This window comes from Amblyomma americanum, chromosome 3 (assembly GCF_052857255.1).
Source record: "Amblyomma americanum isolate KBUSLIRL-KWMA chromosome 3, ASM5285725v1, whole genome shotgun sequence".
Classification (NCBI taxonomy): Eukaryota; Metazoa; Arthropoda; class Arachnida; order Ixodida; family Ixodidae; genus Amblyomma; species Amblyomma americanum.
In genome coordinates, this window is record NC_135499.1 from 188,233,798 (window position 1) to 188,247,263 (window position 13,466).

The following is a 13,466-nucleotide window of genomic DNA, read 5'->3' on the forward strand; positions in this document are numbered from 1 at the left end:
ACCAATATGCAGAAATTCAGTATGGCTTAAGTACCTGGGAGGACTGCTTCTGTGCAAGCTCAGAACAAAGAGAAGGCAACAAAAGCCCATCAACACGATATTAAAATGGCAAAAAAAAAGCACAAGGAAAGAAAGAAGCGTACCTTTTTACATAAACCAAGACTGAGCTGAATAAAACTGACTATACTGCCTGTGAACCTGATTCATTCGAAACTGGATAGGTATTACCAGTGGCTAAAATGTGACAATGGGATCACTCTGAAGTGGCTTTACCATCAGACAGGCTTCGATTCACCAAATATAGTTAACACCATCTGCCTGAGATGGTGCACAAAACTAGAATGTTAAGCTTACAGGTCATGAATGGATATGCCCCATGCTTTGGCTAACTTCTAATAAATAGTACCCCTAAGCAGACAAGGGTAGAGATATGAGGGGCTCATTACGAGATAAATATTAAGGAAGCCAGCAGTCATCGAAACCACGAAAAGCGTAGGGGAATGATTTTTTTTTTAAATTTGTAGTGTTTAATGGCATAATCGTCTTATGGCTGAAAATTAACTGTTAGGAAAGTAGACAAAAAAAACAACCACATGCTACTGATGGGATCCAAACCCATGACCTCCAAATTTTGCGCTCGGTGCCTATCAACTGAGCTACGGTGGGGGCTGTCCAATCTTCTACATTCGGGGGTATTTATGTTGCGTGAGACCCAACCATGAGAGTGTTCACCAGCACCACCCTCGTCCATAGCGGCAGACATAGTGCAGTCGTCCACATACCGTAAAAACCGGAATATAGGTCGAACTTTTTTCAAAAAACCATGGTGAAAAGTCGACCCCCGTCTTATATACCGGTCATTGGCGGAAAAAATACGGAAGTCTTGCAACAATGGGTGGCTGAAGTCAGCAGCCTCCATCACCATCGCCATCAGCAGCAGTGCCGCCATTTTGCGTTTCAGTAGATGCAAAGCGGAAGCTAACGGCAATTTACCGTCGCCTTCAAGAAAAACACGATTGAGTACGAGGAAGCTCACGGGAACCTGGCGGCACAGCGCGAATTTGGAGTATCCGAAAAGAGCATTCAGTACTGGCGGAGGCAGAAGCTGCATATTACAACTTGCAGCAACCAGAAGAAAACATCATTTCGTGGGCAGACCGTAGTGTATAGAGAATAGGAAGGAAACGTTGCGCTGCGAGCAAGATCGCTGCCTGTGACTGCCGAATGCATCCGCGTGGAAGCGGCAGAGATCGCGCGTGCCTCTAGACTCACGAGGGCGCAATTCAAAGGCTCGCCATCCTGGTTGCGGCGATTCATGACGAGGAGGGCTTTGCTCTACGGCGCCGTACTTGCCTGTGCCAGAAACAAACACGCGGGACGATTGGAGCGCGATATTGTTAAAAAATTTGCCGGGTGTGCATACAAGCAGCATTTAAATGAAATTAAATACTGTCACCATTGTGCAACCTCTCGAGTCGCATTTGTTTCAAAGTAAGGATGTCTTTCGGTACTTTTCCCATTGAAAAAGATCTTTTTCATTTTTAGAATTGGTTAGTTAGGGGGTCGACCTATATTCCGGTCCGACCTATAGTCCGGTTTTTACGGTACGTGTCTACAGTGCTTGAACAGTGCGCTCTCGTGCATTTATGACAATTGCCACTGCCTGACAGGCTCGATACAGCTTTTCAAGACATCAGGAGTTCGACACGATCGATGGGAATGTGCAGGCAGGATAAGGTCTCGTTTCGAGCTCTAGGCTGCTCGTATATAATGCAAGTGTGCTCCCCGGTGCTGCCATCATGTCCTCTGGACAGGTGTGTGGACGACTGCACATCCTGCATTACTGCGAGAGTCACAAGGGCTAAAGCTATGCGAGAACCTTCTTACGCTACCTATAGCATAAAGACCACCAGAATAATTGAGGCTCTCATTAAGCTGTAAGCAGACAACGTTAGGGATATGAGGGGCCCGTTTGACACACATACTAAGGAAGCCAACAATCACTGAAAAAAAAAAAAAACGGTAAAGTTACATGCAACATAAATACCCACAGATGTAGAAAATAAGACAGCCACACTGTAGCTCAGTTGGTAAAGCACTGGACACAAAATTTTGAGGTTGTGGGTTTGGATCCCATCGCTGGTAAGTGGTTGTTTCTTTTTTTAAATACTTTCTTATCAACTAATTTTAAGCCATAAGATGATTCTAATAATAATTTCCCACTAATTAACACTACAAATAAAAAAGATAATTCCCCCATGCTTTCCTTGATTTTGATTACTGTTGGCTTCCTTAATAGTACCTCTAAAGTTCATTATGTCACAGACATAACAGAATGCTCTTGTACCAGGCACACGTATTACCCCGTTGACAAAAATTTTGAGAAAAACATGTGACAGCACTTCTCACAAGTACAGTAGAGTGTTCACCAGCATCACCAGGAAAATGTCAGCAGTCGACGTAAGAACAGCAAAATACTAGAAATAAACTGCTCATAAGAAGGCAGAGAAACCGGACCTGGCACGTGGTCTCCATTGAAACGAACATCAATCATGTGGGGCCGCTCGTCAGTTGGGGTGAAAGTGATGGCATACTGTGTGGGTGACTGGGCCTGAGGAGTTGTGGGGACACGGCCATTGTTCACCATGACCTCCAGGTTACCGGGGCCCGCATGAGCTGTTTCAACTGAAACACATACAAATTTATCTTCAGGTAAACTAAACTAAGTCAATGTAGCCATGACAAAAACAAAAAGTTGCACTAAATGCAAACAACAACGCTTGAGCTGTGGTCACACCTAACTGAATGAGGAAGAGTGCATGAGCAGTGCCTAAGAGTGATCAACCAAGGTGAAGAATAAAGAGACAGAATTTCTGTCATTGGTGGCAAAATTTTTGTTACCTGTATCATGCATTTTACATAGCATACGGTTTAACCACAGCTGACTATACTAGCTTGCTTTCATCACTTTACTGTAAGTCCACGAACTAAATTTACGCACCACTTTTCCTAAATGAGAGAGAGAGGGTGTGTATGCATGCGCGTGCGTGCGTGTGTGTTTAGGATCATGAAGTGGTCGATATCATGTTAGTAGGAAGCGTATTATATATAGGTAAATCACAAGCATGCGTACATGTAAAATTATTTCAACCAGAGTAGCTGCTTTTGGCAAGAACAAATCAGTACATGAAATAATATTGCGGAGGTGCTGGCATATTCCGCCATTAAGAATGTTAGAATCAGACATAGCGTAACCAAGATGACGAGTGCTTTTTTCAATGTGTACTTGCCAAAGTGAAACTGCATAGTAACAACACAAAATGCCACATTATCATGTTAAATGCATATGACATAAAATCACACATTGGCAAACACACCAGAGCACCTACCAAGAAACGTGACGGGCTTTCCCACAAATCCTCTGGGCACCTCTCGAACTTTGATTTGATGAGAATCAAACACTTTGCACACAAACGGGCTGCCTGTGATTGGGGAACCTTGGTGGGTCACGTGAACCTTGTGCTCCCCTGCAGTGAAAGGCGAAACTGTCTGAGGTTCATTTGCCATCTAACAATGCCCCGAGAAGCATTCATTTTTAAAGCCCTGACCTAAGCATGTCATGACACACTCTGCTCACCATGCTACTTCCTGAGAGTTCGCCCCGGCCCACCAATGAGTCACAAGCTCCGTATGGTTTCTACAGATGTACAGATGTCATGAAAACCTACATTTGGCAATTTTGCGGTCTGTTTGAAACTTGCCAAGCAACACCAGTGAATCACCAGACAACCGTGGGACGACCCGCTTTCCACTCTGCACTTCCTTCACCTCACTATAAGAACCACAGCCATTACATACGTAATATAAGACTTCCTTCAAGGGTTTTATCACACCGCTCTCCTGATTCAATGTGAGTCAACAACTGTACCTACATATTGTTGCGTGACGACCAGCCAAAGAATGCGACAAGATGACTGATGGCAATGAGATGATTTAATGGCTGCTGGCCTAGCACGAGTGCTCCGTCCCACGCCACTGCCAGCTTCGTCTTCTTTGTCACATTACCCGGGGCCACTGAGCGCGCCCATGCTGATTGTAAATAGAAGGCAGCGATGAAGGGACACGTGAGATGGTGATGGTGTACGAGTGTTTCTCAAAAGAACCTTCTCAAGACCTTTACTACTCCGGCTCCTCTCCTCGAATATCCAGCTCAAAACATTAATAATCACAGGTGCGCAGCAGATTTACCAGAGATATATAACACACGGAGTACAGGCAGGCTTTGCTATGTAATAACAATTACTCAGAAACAAATGATCAAAAGTTCACTTACCTGCCCTGGTGGGTGAAAACTCCACCTTGAGGTTTTTGTCTCCAATGTCCTTGAGTGAACAAGGGACTGGAGAATTATCGGGGCCTGCATACAGTTCAATTTCAATACTAGTCAGGCATATGCAGTAAGGTATAGTACATAGGGCTCTTCATTTATGGGCAAAACCCAGTTTTACCCAGTTATTGCACCTCAAGATAATTTCTGAAAATTTGAGTTAAACCCTATTTCTAACCCAAAACACACATTCAAGAGCAGAATGCCCCACATAGGAACTAGCGCATGTCATGTTAGGGGTTGGACCACCTAACCAGAAATGATGAAGCAATGTCATTTAATCTTCAAGTACACTGAACAGGCACTAGAACATAACCAGATAACAAGAGGAACTCCAGTAGGACTGCAGAGAAGGGCCTCACCTTGTTGTTAGTTCGCATTCTCGCGGCTGCATGGAGCCGCTATTGGTTTTGTCAACGCTTTGTTGTTTCAGGCTGCACCGTTCAACCTTGTGCTTATTCTAGAGTGATGTTTGCAGTTCATTATTTTAATTTTCTTATAACACTTAAACAGTTGCTTAATCTGAAGATAAGTTAAAAAAAGTACGTTTCAGAAGTCAGAGGCCAGAACTGTCAGGGCATCTCACAGGTGCCACTGCATTGGCACGCTACCTATTCTAATGGGGAAGGGAGCAAGAGAAAAGGCAGAGAGGTTCTCAGACGGCACTTTGATGTTGCATGACTGTTTTTGCAGTGTACAAATAAAGGCACCAAGGTCTAGCACAGACGCAGGACTGCTGCATATCGGTATGGTAATAAATGTAGTAAATTGGAAAAAAAAGGCATCTGAGCAATGGCTAAGGTACCTCTGACTTACCTTCAACTTTGACTGTCAGGTCTTGTTCCTGGCCTGCAGCGTTCTGGACAACAAAGCCAACAACTTTGTTCACTGAAGCGGCTGCCAGTGAGGAGATGTCCATGGCTGCAATCTTCCCACCATTGTGCACTTTCACCTTGAAGGGGCTTCCTGTGCAAGCACAATCATTTCCATACCATGAAATTTCGGAATGTTTACCATGTAAACATATTTATTATTGCAACAAAGCTACGTTTTCCGCCAAAAGTTTGCAGGATACCATATATCGTCAAATTACCAGGCTCATGTGCCTGTCACTAGAGTCCAAAAATACACACATCTTGCAACAATGGCTGAGTTGATTTGTTTTTGTGGCCTTGAAAAGAGTAGCAGAATATCTCCTTGACACCATAATTACAAAGCCTGCTGATGGCAATGATAACTGGACCGCCATATGACACCAAGCTCACTACAGTTATGCAAATTGTAGTCATATTCCTAACTCAATAGACATTGTCCTTGTGGCTTGAACTTCGATTTCCCTCAATTAAAACAGTCTAAATTTTATCATCATCAGTGGCTTTATAAGCTAAAGTGCTAAAATAATGTCATCAAAGCTAATAATTAGAGTGAAGTTCTGCCTTGAATGAATCTAAAATATTGCATGCAAAATATGGTCTAGAATAAACAATGGCCAATGAACTTGATACCTGAATACCATAGCTGTCTTGAAGTGCACAAAAAAAAAACTAAAGCTGCAGAAACTTAAGTCAAAGGACATGAAACTGTAAACCATCGTAATTTGTTCCAGTTCATATATAAATAAAGCTGAAAACAAAAGCAAGATCAAGAGAAACATATGAGGGTATGCAGCACGTGGGAGTTTCTGCAAGGTGATGCCAATACCTGGCACTGGTTCTTTGTTGAAGCTTATGCTGATGACATGGTCGGACACATCACCAGGCACAAAAGACACAGCAAACTTGGCCCCACCCATGGGATGAACAACTGTGGGGACATCCCGGTTGCGGGAGGTCACCGATATAGCCAGGTTGCCTTCACCGGCACACCCCACGTCGACTGCAAGTGGCAATAATAAGAGGGAAACATGAAGAGCTGACATTCAAAGAAATTCTTGTTCTCTAAACAAAGGGCTGCTGCTTGCACCTCCTAAAGAATACGCAGATAGATACAAATACTTTCAGTGGTGTATCACCTGTTTTGCCAAGGTTGACTATCAAGTTAAAGTAGAGGTACATTTTTAAAATACATAACACAAAAGAAATAAATCACAAAATAAATCACACTTTGGAAGACGAACAGCTGCCTGTTATGTTGTCTTACCCACAATAAAATGCAATGAGAGACAAACCTGTATTCCATGCCACTAGCTGCCATCACTGCATGTGCTTCTGTCAGAGCCTGTTTGATAAGATGTAATAATCTAATCTATTAGTCTGGTTGTGCCATCACTGCATGTGCTTCTGTCAGAGCCTGTTTGATCGGATGTAATAATCTAATCTATTAGTCTGGTTGTGCTTGTTTGCATGAATGGCGAGTTTTTCCATTCTTGTATATAGTAACTGCTTGTGGCTGTGCAGCACCTGTGCCTCACCTGTGAACTGCACTGGCTTTCCCAGCACGCCTTGGGTCACAGCACTCACGTCCACCTTGTGGGCATCGTATGCTTTCACTGTTGCAGGCATGCCTGCAAGAACTTTGCCAGCATGCTCCACCTGCACCATGTATGGGCCTGCCAGCCAGCATGGAAAAGAATGCCAGTGTTTCATTACGAGGCCCTCATTTCATGCACAAGGAAAAGAATGGCTGTGTTTCATTATGAGGCCCTCATTTCATGCACAAAGATACCAAATTTATTTTGGTTTCAGTGACAACTATGGAGATGTTTCAGGACCCCAGAGTCGCAGGTGATCTAAAAAGCGACAGCCTCAGTATGGCTTAAAAAGTCTCACAGAGAGTCCTTCTGGTCACAAAAGCATGAGTAGTAGCAGAACCACTGTGAAGTATGTTGAACCACTGAATTGGTACACTTCATACGTACATCTGTGACAGCAACAACAGCCACAAAAAAAAAAAAAAAAACAGTTGACGAAATCAAAGCAGCTTTTCCCAACTTACCTACTTCCTCGGGGACAAACTCTACATTCAGTCCTCCTCTTGAACTGTGGCTTACTTTATGAGGAATCTTTTTGTCGCGAGGAGCTGTGTGGAAAGAATATAAACAAGTAAGCATGCAGCATATAAAGCACAGCTAGCAAATGGAGAATGTACCCTCTCCTGGTATTGCTATACTGTATCACAAGCAAATAAGCAAACAAGCAAAATTTGATTCACACGTGCATACCACTGTGCAGCTGAAGCAGGGTAGCCTCACAAAATTATGCAAGACTAATTTTGAGGACCTCGTTCATTTAAATGACAAACTGGTGAAACAAAAGTAAAAGAACTGTGCTTTCTGACATTATTACGGACAAAATTTGAGCTAGCTGCACCTCTTGAAAAGCAGCTAGAATAGTTGCACTAACAGAGGCAATCTCCGGCGCACTACGGCAAGAATGCGCTAAACACAAGGTAGAAATTACGCCAAATTTAGTTTTTGCCAATGGCTAAATTTTCACAGCTTCTAAACTTTCTGTCTTGTTGGCTCCTCACTGATTGTCTCTTTAAGGACAAAAAACTTGGGGAGGACATATAATTCGCAAAATAAGTATCTATGCAAAAACTGGTCTTATGGATTTATATAGCAGATACCAAGAGAAGGAGAATGCAGCCAAGAGTGGCAGACTTAGCTATTCTGATAAGGTTACAAATTTGCTGGATAATGGTGGCCGCAGCTGGCATAAGTCAAGGGTCACTTGGAGATCTGGGAAAGGATTTCAATCTGGTCTACAGTCCGCCCTCAATAATTTAAACTCAAAGGAGACTGAACATTTGCACAGACTATTCATATTGAGAAGATCAAAGCATCAGTTAAAAAAAACCCAGAGTTTAGATAAAGTACGTAAGTTCAAATTGACAGGAGTTTAACAAATAATATAACTATTGTTAGACGAGGGTTTACTAAAAGGAACTGAGACGATGGGAGCAGTGGCAAAAACAGTCAAAGGTCAGCCAGGCTGCGCACAGACACACACGGCGATAGCCATGCTGCTGATGCGCATGTTCATCTTCGACTTTTCAAGAATGTGTGTCTTCTGTACACTATTAGTGATGATGCCATGTTGCTGGTGATAAGTTTCTGTAAAAGCGCAAGTTCCATTTCTGGCTCTCACAATCAACAATAGCATTACAGCACCTAACATACCTAACTTTCCTTATCAGCTGGGTTTAACGCCTATAAATTTTAGCAGGAAACTATTTGTAGCATTATAACTTTTATGAAATGACCTGTCCCAAAGCTCTCTTAAATAAAGAAACCTCTTTATGAGTCGTTTATTGTGGTATTGTTCTTGTAAAATTGTGCTAAATGAGCTAGCATATATTTTATGCACAAATGTTTGTGTACTCACAGACAACAGTCACCCGCAGCTGATCTTCGTCTGACACCCCTGAAACATGAAACCTGCTAGGACGATTGACAGGTACTAGCTCCAAGGAGCTCAGGTCCACGGAACACTGGCTTGTGTCAGACACTGGGAGCACCACTGGACAGCCTGCACAAAATGAAACGTGCAAGTAATATGGGCTTGAAAGTGCTTGGTACATGCCAAAGAAAGTAGAACTGTGAAAATGAAATAGTCACACAAGACATGAAGAAATCACACCTTGGGTGCACACTTAAAACTTTTTAACTGCTGGAACAAAATCACAAGCAATATATGTGGAAAAATAACCATGGTTCAACCGCACCAACCTCGAATGCATGCATGACTACCAATCACTAAAATACAAAAAAAATGCACCAGAATCTCTGCCTCTGTTCAAAAAAAGGTTTGTTTTTTTTTAAAGCAAAAGCAACAGAAAAAATTGGTAGTGGCTTATAACTTGGCTAACCCTAGAATTCAGCGAAAAGCAAGCACACTTGCTAAGCACCTGAGGCTCGTCCATGGCAGCTCCTCTACATGGTCGCGACAGCTGTTCTATATATACCCACACGACCACGTGGCTATGACGTGGTATCACATGGTCTTACGACACCCCCATCGGATGTCATCACGTGGCTTCCCATCACCCCATCAGATGCTGTTGAGGTCAAAGGTAAAACTAAAATTCACTTAATGTCAAAGGTCAACTAAAGGTCATGGGTCAAGGTCAGGGGTTCGACACCATAACTGTACCCCACATGCCGACTCGAAGACTGCTTTACCTAGCGTAGTGAAGCTTTTTGCTTCAAAAACACGAGACAATCGAAACAAGAAACCTGTCTTGTCTAGAGGTGAACCTAAAGCAAATGCATGGATGACCAACTCCTTAATGGATTGAAAGGACCAGAGATAAAAAGCTACAGGCAAGCAGCATGGTGGTGCCTGGGGCCTCTGCTATCCTTGGTGAGCACAGCTGGGCCATTTGCATCAAAGCAAAGCAATTAAAACAACATAATAACCATAACGTTAATTACAACCAAATTTATAACCATAACAACAATGTAGTATGCAAAACAGTTTCAAAAATTCAAATGAAGTAACAGGAGGCGCTCAAGAACAGTAAAACAGAATTAATCATAATTACTAACCAAATATATGAATAACTCCTTACAGCACCCAGTTAAGATGCTACTTACCTTTGCACTATAGTACAGATGCTAATACTTGACACAGTGGAATCTAGTTAATTCAGACTCACTTATTTCTAGCTGCCTGTTTATTTAACTTCTACTGCAGTCCAGTAAACACTGAGGGCTTTAAAAGGATCCTCTTAATTGAAGCCCAATACAATTTAAATAAATTTTTGGCCCCTCTAATTTCTCATTATTAACAGTTGGCTGAATGCTATTGATTTTCTCTCTTTTTTTTTTTCCTGCCAAGGATGACACATACAAGTTGAAAAATATGTGTCGAAGCTGAAGTCCATTCCGGAAGATATTTTGGTTGGGATTAGTTCAAATACATAACGTCACTTGAACTGGGACCATTCCGACTGAAACAAGGTCAGCCGAGACTATTCTAACTAGAATAAGTGCAATGTCACAATTTTAACTGCGATCTGTTTGATGTTTTCACCTGGAATCTTTAGACAATTGTCAGATAAAAGGTTACAAATCCTACCACTCTAAAGCACAAGGTTGGTCTACTGTGCTAACTTCGTTTACAGCTGAGTGGAATCCTGCTATTCAGAAAAGACCATCAGGTCATTTTGTTTTGTTCCCCCACTTAATTATTATTACTATCTTCAAGCTGCCTTCCAGCCGAACTCCAAGCTTTCTCCAATGGAAAAGTCAAACGGAGCGTGGTGCATACCTGGCACATTTTCCCCATTGAACATGATGCTGACCATGTGAGGCACAGCCCGCAGTGGCTTGAAGCTGACGAGGCACCGACCACTGTTGAGCACCTGCACTTGGTTAGGTACCTCGCCATTGTTCACGGATATTTCTAGTTGCCCCTCGCCAGCTCTCGATGCATCCACTGCACAACAATTCAGTAATCTCCTATGTACAACCTGCTCTGCATGACAACATTAGCTTGTGCTAGAATGCAAAAAGAAATATGGTGTATTAGGCTGTCTAACTAGGCAACCCACCGGTAAAAATCTTGATAAGATTTATGACATATCTTCGGTAGCACATTCAGCTGCATGCACATGTTGCTGGCTCATTTTCTTTTTGTAAATTCCAGTTGAAATTCTTTACTGAATTTCCTTGTGCCTGGCTAATTTTGGGTTTAAGACTTCAGGCAGCTGCATTTACTTTTTGTAGAGAAGGGCTAATGAGGGCAACTTCCCACTAAATTCATATTGTGGCTAGTCTACACATCATTCAGTGAAGCAGTTTGCACTGAGTCAAACCTAAAATGTAAATCAGAGCATGCTGACGCATCCAAGACAGAAAGTAAGCCAAAATGCTGTTGAAAGACAGGTTAATAATTTTTCAAAGGTACCTGCAACAAGTGTTGCACTATCCTTCTCAACATGAAGCCACTTTTTTTTCTAGTTTCTTTTATGAAAGGTAATCAGATATGCGTAGCACAGATATTCAAGAACAGTATAGCTTGTAATAAGGTAGTAATTACTCATTGGCATCCACCTTAATTATTACTACCTTATTACAAATCTACTCCACCTTGGGGACATTTGACCAATAGTATGGCTTGTGTCAGTTCAACTCCTGCAAAAGAACTCTATGCACCAAGAGCAAGGCATGTTAAAACAGGTGACGAGTAGGTGCAACAACAGCGCTTCGTATGTTAGATTACCGACAATAACACAGTGTCTCTAAAGCTGAAGAAAATGTGCACCAGTTAGAAAAGCACAAGATTAAATAAATTATTTGCGCTACTTTCAGCAAGGCCTATAAAAGTTGTTAAGCAACAGACTGTCAGTCATTGCACATTAGTGACTGCTTGAGCTGGGTATTAATGCCTTTATACCAGCTGCTGTGTTGCTCAGAGAGACAGCTTAATGCTTTGCCTCGCTAAACCACTAGGTTGTCTCAAATTTTGCACAAAGGTGAAAATTAGCAGTGACCTTTTTATTTAACAGAGTATATTGAGGGGCCAGTTGGTCCGACATACTATAAACAAAAACGTAGCATATGGACGGGACGTAGAAGGGCGAAGACCTTTTTATTCCTATGTTTGTCTGTGGTCACATGAATCGGATGTGCACATCATCCGCAGCAATGTTGGACTGGAAAATGAAAATTCACAGTAGCGGGAATGACTACACCATCTGCCATTATGGGGCACAACTCCTGCTGTGGAGGCGAAGTAGCAGTCATGGCAGAGCAGGTTTTGACCCCAGACAAACAGAGGCGACCATATATTCTCCTTGGTGAAAAAAATATGTCTTTTTGACTCATTACTGCCACTGATAATGCCCGTATCTGATTCATTTTGCCCACATCAGCTAAGACACATCCAAACATCACAAAAACAAAACCCACTGTAAAATGCGGCCTCTGTGCAAAATTTGAGCATGCACAAACCCACGGTGGGGTAAAAAGAAGCTATCTCTCTCAGCAATAGCCTGTCCATGAAGCGTAGCCACTTACCTTGGAACTGAGATGTTTGGCCAACAATACAGGACTGTGGCACATCACTGAGAGTGATGCATGAAGCATCATAAGCTTTTGACACAAAAGGGCTTCCGGGAACCTTCTGCCCTCCAGCCATAACGTCTATTTGGTAACTGCCTGAAAAACACAATGGAAGAGAATGTTGTGAGCTTTTGTAACAGTGTGGAAAAAATATATAGTCATCACGCCAGTTACCAGCACCAAAACATTAAAATGCCGGTCTACCTTATTACTTATTACAGATGATGCATGAATTGAATGTTTATTTTTTACAATGAAATACAGGAAATGGGACTAGGATGAAAAACTACGAGGGTAGCTTGAGAGGTGCCCGAGGCCCAGTTGGGCAAATAAAAAATAGATAAAAATAAAAAAGCACAGCAACAGAGCATGTGCACACTCACAGGCAAACATATACATGAAGCATGCCATGACACAGTACAGAACAGTTAAAATTTTCGCTCATCAAACAAAGAAATTAAAATAAAAAGAATAGCAGTAGACCACCAAAGACCGTCGAACAGTACGCAATACTGTGTGGCTAAAAGAACGACGGAGCTGCATGAAAGAAATACAATTTAAAGTCTTTCATGGGTGCTGTAAAACTTACTGGGTTGTTTATGCAATGATGATTAACTAATGTGTATGGTAAACTGAACCGAAGGCTCTGGTTGCAATATAATGCCCTCCTTCGAGGAACGTCCCATTCTTGTTCGCTTCCGGTGAAGAAGCATTTTTCTTCAAGCTTAAGTCTAGCAAGAATCTTCAGAAAGTTTGACATGCATTGCGGCGAGAGCCTAAGGCAATGCAATAAGCGACACTCAAACGTGACATGCACACGAAGAATCCTATACAGTGGAAATAAACTTCCCTTATGAGCAGTGTAGCATGCACAAGCAATAAGTCTAATTGCCTTCTTTTGGAGGGCGAGTATTATATTTAGGTTTGTTTTACATGTAGTGCCCCAAACAAGGTGACAGTAATTTGTGTACAACTGAAATAATGCATGGTAAATTGCAAGCTTATGCTTTGGGGAAAACTCGGGCGGCATCTAGAGAGGAAGCCTACAGATTTTGAAAGCTTGCTTTCAAT

At 42.2% G+C, this 13,466-nt stretch overlaps 1 protein-coding gene across 1 annotated transcript in view; it reads right to left on the bottom strand.

The window, feature by feature from the left end:
- Positions 1-13,466, bottom strand: part of jbug (filamin-type immunoglobulin domains fbug) — a 162,979-nt gene that overhangs the window by 46,540 nt on the left and 102,973 nt on the right. The window contains exons 19-28 of the mRNA XM_077659254.1: positions 12,351-12,491; positions 10,600-10,767; positions 8,713-8,856; positions 7,322-7,405; positions 6,798-6,935; positions 6,089-6,262; positions 5,204-5,353; positions 4,334-4,417; positions 3,390-3,527; positions 2,518-2,685 (exon numbers count right to left, since the gene is read on the bottom strand). Coding sequence (XP_077515380.1) covers positions 2,518-2,685; positions 3,390-3,527; positions 4,334-4,417; positions 5,204-5,353; positions 6,089-6,262; positions 6,798-6,935; positions 7,322-7,405; positions 8,713-8,856; positions 10,600-10,767; positions 12,351-12,491 — 1,389 coding nt within the window. The remainder of the gene's footprint in view (positions 1-2,517; positions 2,686-3,389; positions 3,528-4,333; positions 4,418-5,203; positions 5,354-6,088; positions 6,263-6,797; positions 6,936-7,321; positions 7,406-8,712; positions 8,857-10,599; positions 10,768-12,350; positions 12,492-13,466) is intronic.